This window comes from Mauremys reevesii, linkage group 2 (assembly GCF_016161935.1).
Source record: "Mauremys reevesii isolate NIE-2019 linkage group 2, ASM1616193v1, whole genome shotgun sequence".
NCBI lineage: Eukaryota > Metazoa > Chordata > Testudines > Geoemydidae > Mauremys > Mauremys reevesii.
The window spans coordinates 286,971,167-286,982,551 of record NC_052624.1 but is presented as its reverse complement, the minus strand read 5'-3'; the positions used below and the strand labels follow the sequence as shown (position 1 = coordinate 286,982,551).

General features: G+C 65.8%; 1 protein-coding gene across 2 annotated transcripts in view; it reads right to left on the bottom strand.

The window, feature by feature from the left end:
• Positions 1 to 260: 260 nt before the first annotated feature.
• The window catches only part of LOC120396442 (microtubule-actin cross-linking factor 1-like), an 82,557-nt gene continuing 71,432 nt past the window's right edge, over positions 261 to 11,385 (bottom strand). Inside the window, exons 26-33 of one of the 2 annotated variants that reach the window (XM_039521324.1) lie at positions 10,682 to 10,851; positions 8,922 to 9,084; positions 8,412 to 8,566; positions 6,307 to 6,381; positions 4,118 to 4,235; positions 961 to 1,145; positions 590 to 710; positions 261 to 470 (exon numbers count right to left, since the gene is read on the bottom strand). In XM_039521324.1, the coding sequence (XP_039377258.1) occupies positions 445 to 470; positions 590 to 710; positions 961 to 1,145; positions 4,118 to 4,235; positions 6,307 to 6,381; positions 8,412 to 8,566; positions 8,922 to 9,084; positions 10,682 to 10,851 (1,013 nt within the window). In that variant the 3' untranslated portion in view covers positions 261 to 444. Of the gene's footprint in view, positions 471 to 589; positions 711 to 960; positions 1,146 to 4,117; positions 4,236 to 6,306; positions 6,402 to 8,411; positions 8,567 to 8,921; positions 9,085 to 10,681; positions 10,852 to 11,385 lie in introns of those variants that run through there. The other variant, XM_039521325.1, reaches the window with a different exon arrangement.

Sequence of the window (11,385 nt, the reverse complement as noted above, 5' to 3'; positions counted from 1 at the left end):
CCCTCCCCCATGAATTACACAAGCAGGTACACACACAGCCTGTGAGGTACACACCCACACCCACACCCTGAGGGGCGCGCACACACACACACACACACACACCTCACACACACTCTGAGGTACACCCCCCAGGTGCACACACACACACCCCTCCCCCCCCGAGGTACACACACAGGTACACCCCTCCCCCATGAATTACACAAGCAGGTACACACACAGCCTGTGAGGTGTACACACACACACACACACACACACACACACACACCCCCAGCTCTCTGCTGAAGGGTCAGGCCAGGAGCCTCCATCCTCTCCAGCCTTGGAGCCACATCCCTGGGGTGGACGTGGCTCTGCTGGCGCAGCCATTGGGAAGGGCAGAAAATCCTGCGTGGGGCTCGGGCTGTGCCGGGGAAGGCGCCTGCTGTCCCTGGTGCAGGGGGGCCGCTCTCAGGTGGGGGGGCCTTCGGGGGGCTCTGGAAGCAAAGCAGAGAGAGGGTCTGGTCCAAGAGGAGCTTTGGCAGCGGGGCGGGCCCAAGGGGCGGGGGTGGGAGGCCCCAGCCCAGGCTGCTGGAGTCTGCTTGTGGGCTCTCACCTGGGGGCGCAGGCTCTGTGCTGGCCTGGGGGGCGGAGAAGCTCAGCTCAGCCCCGTCAGCCAGGAGGGAGCTGCGGGAGCGGGGGCACCGGTCTCCGGAGCGCGTCCGGCGCAGGACAGCCTGGGGCAGAGGAGAGGCGGTTACCCGAGGACACGGCTGGGGAAGGAGCTGAGGGCAGGGCTGTGGCCGGACAGGGCCAGGGTTGGGGAATCCAGCCCGGGTGTGATCCTGGGTTCCAGGGCCCCTGTCCTCCCACCTGGGGAAGGAGTCCCTGTGGGGCCCTGCCCTGCCCAGCCTTGCAGCAGGCACACACTGCCATGGGGTCCCCCTCCCGTCGCTCCCTGGGCGCCCCAGGCCCGGTGGCTCTTACCTTCCTGGCCAGGGGGCTGCTGGGGGCTGAGGCACTGCTGTAGAGGCTGAGGCTGGAGTTGGAGCGGCTGGGGGACAGCACTTTGGAGGGGGGGGCTGACTGGCTGCCGGCACAGGTGGTCACGGCCCCTAAGGCGTCTGGGGACAGGTATTTCTCATTGATCTTCAGGTTGGTCCGTCCCTTCACTGCTCAGGGGAGACAGATCCGGTGAGCGAGAGGCTGTGGGCGCAGACAGCGGCTGCCCGCCGGCAGGGCCATGCTGGGCACCAGGCATGGGCTGTGGTGTGCCAGGGAGGGAGTCACCAGGGCTAACAGCTGGCCCTGGGCCCTGGCTGGGTTTGCCAGTGGGGCAGCCACAGCTGGGATGAACTGCTGCTGCCCAGTGGATTATTCCCAGGGGACCAGCTGGGGTCGAGTGGGTAGAGCGGGCCAGGGGGGCGGACTTCTGTCCCCAGCTCTGGGAAGTGAGTGGGTTAGAGCGAGGGCTGGGGGTATCAGCAGGTAAGTATGCCCAGTGGTCTGGGATGGGATGTTAGATGGGTGGGATCTGAGTTACTATAGAGAATTCTCTCCTGGGTGCTGGCTGGTGAGTCTTGCCCACATGCTCAGGGTTTAGCTGATCACCATATTTGGGGTCGGGAAGGAATTTTACTCCAGGGCAGATTGGCAGAGGCCCTGTGGGGGGTGGGGGGGTTCGCCTTCCTCTGCAGCATGGGGCACGGGTCACTTGCTGGAGGATTCTCTGCAGCTTGAGGTCTTCAAACCACAATTTGAGGACTTCAATAACTCAGACGTAGGTTAGGGGTTTGTTACAGGAGTGGGTGGGTGAGATTCTGTGGCCTGCGTTGTGCAGGAGGTCAGACTAGATGATCATAATGGTCCCTTCTGACCTTAAAGTCTATGAGTCTATGACTCCTGGGTTCTCTCCCCGGCTCTGGGAGGTTTGTTGGTTACAGCTGGGGGCTAGGACTCCTGGGTTCTCTCCCCGGCTCTGGGAGGTTTGTTGGTTACAACTGGGGGCTAGGACTCCTGGGTTCTCTCCCTGGCTCTGGGAGGTGTGGGGGTTACAGCTGGGGGCTAGGACTCCTGGGTTCTCTCCCTGGCTCTGGGAGGTTTGTTGGTTACAGCTAGGGGCCAGGACTCCTGGGTTCTCTCCCTGGCTCTGGGAGGTGTAGGGGTTACAGCTGGGGGCTAGGACTCCTGAGTTCTCTCCCCAGCTCTGGAAGATGTGGGAGTTGCAGCTGGGGGCTAGGATTCCTGGGTTCTCTCCCCGGCTCTGGGAGATGTGGGGGTTGCAGCTGGGGGCTAGGACTCCTGGGTTCTCTCCCTGGCTCTGGGAGGTGTGGGGGTTACAGCTGGGGGCTAGGACTCCTGGGTTCTCTCCCCAACTCTGGGAGATGTGGGGGTTGCAGCTGGGGGCTAGGACTCCTGGGTTCTCTCCCCAGCTCTGGGAGATGTGGGGTTTGCAGCTGGGGGCTAGGACTCCTGGCTTCTCTCCCTGGCTCTGGGAGGTTTGTTGGTTACAGCTGGGGGCCAGGACTCCTGAGTTCTCTCCCCGGCTCTGGGAGATGTGGGGGTTGCAGCTGGGGGCTAGGACTCCTGGGTTCTCTCCCCGGCTCTGGGAGATGTGGGGGTTGCAGCTGGGGGCTAGGACTCCTGGCTTCTCTCCCTGGCTCTGGGAGGTTTGTTGGTTACAGCTGGGGGCCAGGACTCCTGAGTTCTCTCCCCGGCTCTGGAAGATGTGGGAGTTGCAGCTGAGGGCTAGGACTCCTGGGTTCTCTCCCCGGCTCTGGGAGATGTGGGGGTTGCAGCTGGGGGCTAGGACTCCTGGGTTCTCTCCCCAGCTCTGGGAGATGTGGGGGTTGCAGCTGGGGGCTAGGACTCCTGGGTTCTCTCCCCAGCTCTGGGAGCTGTGGGGATTACAGCTGGGGGCTAGGACTCCTGGGTTCTCTCCCCAGCTCTGGGAGCTGTGGGGGTTACAACTGGGGGCTAGGACTCCTGGCTTCTCTCCCCGGCTCTGGGAGGTTTGTTGGTTACAGCTGGGGGCCAGGACTCCTGGGTTCTCTCCCTGGCTCTGGGAGGTTTGTTGGTTACAGCTGGGGGCCAGGACTCCTGGGTTTGGTTCATAGTTTGGCCACAGACGTGCCAAGCAGTCGGCTCTTGTTCTGAGGGCTTTGAGCACAAAACGAGCCTGCCCCAAGCCCGGCGTTGCCGCTGCCGCAGCCTGTGGCTCCGGGCCGGCGGGAGGGAATATCTGTCTGCCCGGCAGGCACTGGGACGCTCCCAGCTTTGGGACACTCGACTTCCAAGGCCGCAGCCTTCCCATCCCTCGGCCTGCGGCACCCCCTGCTGGCTGGCACAGGCACAGCACAGCCACCGAGCCCCCCACTCGCCCTAGCTCCATGCTACCCTGCTCCGGCCATTCTGGGGGCAGGTCGGGCCCCGCTACCCCCTGCCCTGCCCAGCCAGTCAGTGAAGCCCCCACCCAGGAGCCCAACAGGGTAGGGGGTGAAACCCTGCTAGTCTCAGCCAGTTCCCCTCCCCCTGCTGCTTCCTGCGGGCTCCAGCCCAGCCACAGCCTGGGGCCCCTGAGAGCAGTACTGGCTGGGCCGGGCCAGGGCTCCCAGAGGGCACAGGGCAGGCGGGAGGGCCCTGCCCCATAGCCTGGGTCCCCTCCTCTCACTACTGGGCAGGGTGACCTGTGGGTTAGCTGTGGGGCCAGGGACTAAGGCGTTTAGGGCCTGCGTAAGGGAGCCGGGGGGCTGGCGAGGGGTCCTGGGGGGCAATGACAGCTGAGCAAGCCCCTCCCAGGCACTGCTGTGAGTGGGATGCAGGGGGCCCACGGCAGGGGGTCCCCCGTCATGCACCGAGCCCTGTGCACAGGCCCTGAGTGGAGTGAGACATGCAGGCACTAGGCTGCAGGACTCCAGCGAGGAGCAGCCCCACTGCTCCCTGACCCAGCCCTAGACCCACAGGAAAACCAAGCCCCTGGGGAGGGGACAGCCTGAGCCGTTTCCAGGTCGCCAGCTGGCCGGCGACCTCACCCCCAGGCACAGGGTGAAGGGGTAATTCCCCTAGCTGAGCCTCCAGGCCCCCCAAGATCTCTGGCTCTGCCCCATGTGCTGCAGGGAGCCCAGGCCCTGCCCGCTCCGCTTACCTCTGCAGGGGTCGTTCTTCACCAGGAACTCGTCGAGCGCGATCCAGCCTCCCCCCACTCTCACCATCAAGGTGCTACGCAGGATCCGCACCATGCGCAGCTGCTGCGACTCCCCGAACTGCAGGCAAAGCACGGGCAGCGTGAGTCACCGGGGCTCTGCAGCGAGGACGCGGCCCGAGACAGGGCTTGTGGGCCCCTTCCCAGCCTGCAGCCAGGGCCAGTCCGAGGGGAGCAGTGGGGTGACCAGACAGCAGGGTGACAAGTTGGGTCGGGGCTGGGGTAATAGGCACCGACAGGAGACAAAGCCCCGATTAGTAGCAGGACCTACAGTGCCTTGTGCTCGAGCGGCAGCCAGCCAGGCACGGTGTGGGGCCACAGCCGGGGCAGGCGGCTCCAGGGGCTGTCTGGGGCACGGCCAGGGTCAGCCAGCACCTACACGAGTCGGGCCGCCTGTGAGGAGCCAAATTATCACGGTCCCTCTTCAAGCCCCAGCCCCGGGCTCCCGGCCTCCTAGCCACGGCTCCCGCCCGCCCCCAATCGTCCCGTCACCGCCTCCAACCCCCAGCCCCGGGCTCCCAGCCTCCTAGCCACGGCTCCCGCCCCTAATCGTCCCATCGCCGCCTCTAACCCGCAGCCCCGGGCTCCCAGCCTCCTAGCCACGGCTCCCGCCAGCCCCCAATCGTCCCGTCGCCGCCTCCGACCCCCAGCCCCGGGCTCCCGGCTCTCCTAGCCACGGCTCCCGCTCGCCCCAAATCGTCCTGTCACCGCCTCCAACCCCCAGCCCCGGGCTCCCGGCTCTCGTAGCCACGGCTCCCGCCCGCCCCAAATCGTCCCGCCGCGCCTCAACCCCAGCCCCGGGCTCCCAGCCTCCTAGCCACGGCTCCCGCCCGCCCCTAATCGTCCCATCGCCGCCTCCAACCCCCAGCCCCGGGCTCCCGGCTCTCCTAGCCACGGTTCCTGCCCACCCCTAATCGGCCTGTCACCGCCTCCAACCCCCAGCCCCGGGCTCCCGGCCTCCTAGCCACGGCTCCCCCCCGCCCCCAAAAGTCCCGTCCCCGCCTCCCACCCCCCGCCCCGGGCTCCCGGCTCTCCTAGCCACGGCTCCCGCCCGCCCCTAATCGTCCCGTCGCCGCCTCCAACCCCCAGCCCCGGGCTCCCGGCCTCCTAGCCACGGCTCCCACCAGCCCCCAATCGTCCCGTCGCCGCCTCCAACCCCCAGCCCCGGGCTCCCGGCCTCCTAGCCACGGCTCCCGCCCGCCCCCAATCGTCCCGTCGCCGCCTCCAACCCCCAGCTCCGGGCTCCTGGCTCTCCAAGCCACGGCTCCCGCCTGCCCCTAATCGTCCCATCGCCGCCTCCGACCCCCAGCCCCGGGCTCCCGGCCTCCTAGCCACGGCTCCTACCTGCCCCCAATCGTCCCGTCGCCGCCTCCAACCCCCAGCCCCGGGCTCCCGGCTCTCCTAGCCACGGCTCCCGCCCGCCCCCAATCGTCCCGTCGCCGCCTCCAACCCCCAGCCCCGGGCTCCCGGCCTCCTAGCCACGGCTCCCGCCCGCCCCTAATCGTCCCATCGCCACCTCCGACCCCCAGCCCCGGGCTCCCGGCTCTCCTAGCCACGGCTCCCGCCCGCCCCCAATCGTCCCGTCGCCGCCTCCAACCCCCAGCCCCGGGCTCCCAGCCTCCTAGCCACGGCTCCCGCCCACCCCTAATCATCCCATCGCCGCCTCCGACCCCCAGCCCCAGTCTCCCGGCTCTCCTAGCCACGGTTCCTGCCCGCCCCCAATCGGCCTGTCGCCTGCCTCCAATCCTGCTCGAGTCCTCTCCATACTGACCAGTGTGGGGGAGCCGTGGCCCCTCTGTACTGACGCGGGGAGGTGGGGAGGAGCCACAGCATCTCCGTATGGACCTGGGGGAGCTGCAGCCTCTCCATACTGACTGGGGAACTCACCGGGCGGCTGTCTGGGGCCCAAAGGGCAGGGAGGACTCAGCCCCAAGTCTCAGCTCTGGCCAAGCGAGCAGAACATCTCCCAGCTCCCCGGCAGAGAGGGGTCATGGCTGAGGGAGACTCAGGATAAGTGCAGTGTCTGCGCTTGTGGGCCCAGGCGGCCGAGCGGGCAGGGACACGCCAGGCTCTGGCAGTTCCAGCTCGCCGAGGGCAGGCGGGAGGCAGCACAGCCTGGGGATGGCACTTACCCGGTACCGATTGGCACTGATCTGCTCCACCTGGAAGCGCTTGGCGCAGTTGCACTGGGCCACCTGACGGTTTACCTGGAACACAGCACAAGGGCCTGGGCAGTGTGAGGCCTCCAGAGACTGGGACTCCATGCGCTGGCTGACAGCCTGGAGAGACCCACCCCCCAGCTCGCAGCATCTGCCCTTCCCCCGCCATCATCTTCCCCACCTGCTGTGAGCCCTGGGCCCTGCCAGCTGCCCAGCCCTGGCGTGAAGGGGCAGGAACAGCTCCAGCGTCACTGGCAGGTGGGGCATGACCCCAGAGCCCCGATTCAATTCATCAGCTACATGGAGCAGGACGGCTGTGTGGAGAGTGGGACCGTTCTTAATGTTTCCTCTAAATACTGTGTGTGCCTCAGTTTCCCCTATGCATTTCTTAAGTCTTCATTGTGCATAAATGGCCGACACTCTGTCTCCTAGCAACAAATGGTTGGGGCCCTTCCACCCTGCAAGGGGATGGCTAAAGTTGAACAAAGAGATCAGGTGACCTCCTGGCCCAGGAAAGAGACAAAGGCCAGAGAGGAGGGGCTGGAGGGGGTTTCAGTCTGGAGCTGGCTGGGGACGAGGAGTGAGGGCAGACGTGGGGGTCTGGCTCACTGCCCCCCGGAATGGACCCAGCCGAGGGGTCCAGTTCTCTGTACCTACAAGCTCTGTTTTAGACCCTGTTCCTGTCATCGAATAAACCTCTGTGTTACTGGCTGGCTGAGAGTCACGTCTGACCGTGAAGTGAGGGGGCAGGACCCTCTGGCTTCCCCAGGACCCCGCCCGGGCGGACTCGCTGGGGGAAGCGCACGGAGGGGCAGAGGATGCTGAATGCTCCAAGGAGAGACCCAGGAGGTGAAGCCGTGGGAGCTTCTTGCCCTGCAGACAGGCTGCTCCCAGGGAGAGGAGGCTCCCCAAAGTCCTGACTGGCTTTGTGGGGAGCAGTTCCAGAGCATCGCCCGGGGACTCCATGACACCCCCTTATAGTCCATTCATCCAGCCCATATTTCTTTAACTTGCTGGCAATACTGTGGGAGACTGTATCAAAAACTTTGCTAAAGTCAAGGAATAACACGTCCCCTGCTTTCCCCTCAGCCACTTCCTTATTCGCTTTCTCCACTCCAGTGATGATCTTATAGACCTCAGTCATATCCCCCTTAATGGCCACGGCGGGTCTGATGCAGTCTGGCAATTCCGACGTTGTCAAACGACGAGCTCCAGTGAGATAAGGGACATGCGGGAATCCCCCAGAACCCGTCTCGTGTGGCTCCGAACCTGGGTGCCTTCCTCAGGGTCAGCAGCGACTGAAGCCAACGGGGGCTTTGGCTAAAGAGTGTGCAGGGCTGCCAGGGCGTGGCCATGTCTGTGTCTCCCTCCCTCTCGCCATTGTCCTACGTCCTTCTCCCCGATGCAGTTCCCAAGGCCCTGTGAGAGGCTGGGCGTAAACCCTGCTAATCGCTGGCAGTGTAGTGGGGAAAACCCGCCTGGAGACCATGCCTGGCCTGCAGACACCAGCGCTGCAGCCCCGTCCCATCCCCACGGCCCTGCTCTCACTGGGGAGAAGCAGAGGCCTTAGGAACTATATGGAAAACCAAACGTTTCCAGTGGGGTTTGCCCAGCACACAGACAGCCTGTCTGTTGGCTCACTGCGAGCAGGCCCGGGCCAGTGGAGCACCGTCTGCGAGCACCGACACAAGGAACGAAGACTTGATAATGGGCCCTTCAGTGTAGCAGAGGAAGGGCCACCAGGCTCGCAGGGCTGGAAGCTGAAGCCAGACTAATGCAGGCAGGAGATGCGGCTACGTTTCTCACAGGGAAGGCAATGAGGCGGAGGACAATGTACCAGGGCAGTGGTGGAGTGTTTAAATCCGGCTTGGGTGTTTGTCTGCAAGCTCTGCTCTAGGAGTTAGCTGGGGGCGTCTCTGGCCTGCATGACACAGGAGGCCAGCCCAGACGCTGCCAGTGGTCCCCTTGGGCTCCCCCTCGCTGCCCATCGCCCCCTGCACTCGCTGCGAACACTCCTCTCCTCCAGCTCCTGGCGCCCTCCCAGTGCCTGAGCTGCCCGGCTCCGCGCCCTGCCGTACCTCGTCCTGGATCTGGTCAGCGTCAGCGACCCTCCGCAGCGGGTCCCGGCTGGGCTGCAGAGCGCTGACGAACTCGTAGTAATCAATGAAGCCATCACTGTTCATATCAAAGATACTGGCCACGGCGCTCATCTCCAGGACATTAGTGGGGAATTCTGGGGAGGGGGGAGCGCGGTCAGAGAACCCTTCAGTGCCCCTGCAGCGGTTCCCCTGTGAACCGGGCAGCTCCCTGGCTCTGGTCTGGGTCTCCCTGGCCCCAGTCCTTCCTGCAGGGAGAAATTCCCCAGTGTCAGGGCCCTGCCCCTCCCCCACCCACCCCCGCCAGTATCTGCCCTTACAACCCTACCAAAGCATCACTCCCCAATGATGCCTTCTAGTCACCATGGAAACCAGGTGATGCGGGGAGGTGCAGCTTGCATCAACCAGGTCAACTGGACCCGGGCTCCCAGACCCCCTGGAGGGACTCCCCCCTGCCCCCTCCCCAACTCCAGGGCCCAGACCCCTGCTCACTGGAGGAGAGGACACTCTGGACGAACTCCCGCTGGCTGATCCGCCCATCCTGGTCCCGGTCGATGCCTCGGAAAACATCCAGGATGCGGGATTTCCTGTGGCTGATCCACTGCATGTACCGCTTCCTCCAGACGCCAAAGTCAAAGTGCGCAAACTCCTCCACCTCAGAGACAGGGACGCCAGGAATGAACCACGGGGGGCAGCTCGGCTGGGCATGGGCCAGGAGACGGGGACCGAGTATGTGTGCCCTGCCCCCGCCCCGGGGCAGCTCAGCCATGGGGGCGGGAGGGGGGAACGGAGCGTCTGTGCCCTGCCCCCCCAGGGTGGCTCGGCCAAGCACGGGCCATGGGGGGGGGGAACGGAGCGTCTGTGCCCTGCCCCCCCAGGGTGGCTCGGCCGGGCTGGGGCCATGGGGGGGGGGGGAACGGAGCGTCTGTGCCCTGCCCCCCCAGGGTGGCTCGGCCGGGCAGGAGCCATGGGGGGGGAACGGAGCATCTGTGCCCGGCCCCCCCCCCCAGGGTGGCTCGGCCAAGCACGGGCCATGGGGGGGGGAACGGAGCGTCTGTGCCCTGCCCCCCCCCAGGGTGGCTTGGCCGGGCCGGGGCCATGGGGGGGGAACGGAGCGTCTGTGCCCTGCCCCCCCCGGGGGGCTCGGCCGGGCAGGAGCCATGGGGGGGGGGAACGGAGCATCTGTGCCCTGCCCCCCCCCCCAGGGTGGCTCGGCCGGGCACGGGCCATGGGGGGGGGGGGAATGGAGCGTCCATGCCCTGCCCCCCCAGGGTGGCTCGGCCAAGCACAGGCCATGGGGGGGGGTTATGGAGCGTCTGTGCCCTGCCCCCCCCAGGGTGGCTCGGCCGGGCAGGGGCCATGGGGGGGGGAACGGAGCGTCTGTGCCCTGCCCCCCCAGGGTGGCTCGGCCGGGCAGGGGCCATGCGGGGGGGGGGAACGGAGCGTCTGTGCCCTGCCCCCCCAGGGTGGCTCGGCCAGGCAGAGGCCATGGGGGGGAAATGGAGCGTCTGTGCCCTGCCCCCCCCAGGGTGGCTCGGCCAAGCACAGGCCATGGGGGGGGGTTATGGAGCGTCTGTGCCCTGCCCCCCCAGGGTGACTCGGCCGGGCAGAGGCCATGGGGGCGAAATGGAGCGTCTGTGCCCTGCCCCCCCAGGGTGGCTCGGCCGGGCAGGGGCCATGGGGGGGGGGGTACAGAGCGTCTGTGCCCTGCCCCCCCAGGGTGGCTCGGCCAAGCACGGGCCATGGGGGGGGGAACGGAGCGTCTGTGCCCTGCCCCCCCAGGGTGGCTCGGCCGGGCAGGGGCCATGGGGGCGGTTCTGTTGCCCGAAGCAGAGTGTGTGCTGTGGTGCACACTGCAGCCAGGCCCGGCTTCCATCCCATCAGCCAGCCTGCACCCACCCCAGCCTGCCGCTCCCACGCACCCCACCTGCCACCTCTGCCGGGGAGAAGGGCCCAGCCAGCGCATGGGGGCCTGAGCGACACTGCCACATCAGACACACCCAGCGGGTGCCCCAAGGACCATGCCAGCCCGTGGTCCCCTGCTCTGCCGGGGGTGTCTGGCCTGTGCCGAGCTCCCAGGTCTGAGGGGCACCCCTCGCTGGCCAGCGGGCTGGGTCCAGGCACGCTCTGGCCCCCAGCATGCCCTGCTCTGACCCAGGCCCGTGCCTGTGACCTGCCTCACAGACCCTGCTGCAGGGCCCCCGGGCTGCACCACCACCCATGAGACGAGGGCAAGAGCCCAACTCCCCTACCTCGCGCAGCCGCTGCAGGGCGCTCTGCAGCCGGTACTGCCGGTCCAAGGCCAGGAGCCAGAGCTGCTGCCAGCGGTGCAGGAGCTGCGCCATGGGGGGGCTCTGGGGCTCCAGGTCGATGAGCGGCACCTGGGGAGTGGTGCGGGGGGGTTTCACAGCACTGCGTCGCCCTGCAACCAGCCAAGAGACGGGACTCAGTGCCCATGGGTGGGGGAGATTGAGGGGGCGGTGAGGGGAGGATTGAGGGACAGTGAGGGGGGCTCCAGGGGGAAGTGGGCAGAGGCAGAGTGAGGGGGGGTATTGAGGGGGGATCCAGGGGGCGGTGAGGGGGGCATCCAGCAGGTGGGGGGTTGGATCAAGAGGGAGGGGTGTGCCGTTGCGCTCCATATGTTTTAAGGAAATATGCTTATGAGTGAATATAATGTAACTGGAATATGCTTCATGCAAAAGGTCTCTTGTAAGGCATCATTACAAAGCTTATCATCTACTGAGGGTGTTCATCCCATTTGTATAAATGTATCATTCTCGTATCTGAAACTAGACATATGAACTATAACTCTGAGGTCCGATTGTCATTATGCAAAGTGTGGGCCTTTAATGGTGGTTTGGAATCTTGATGGCTCCCATTGACTAGTACAATTGGTTGTGAATGGGTTTATTTACCTGCAAGCCTTCCTGTGTAACTGACTTGGGTAATGAAGAAT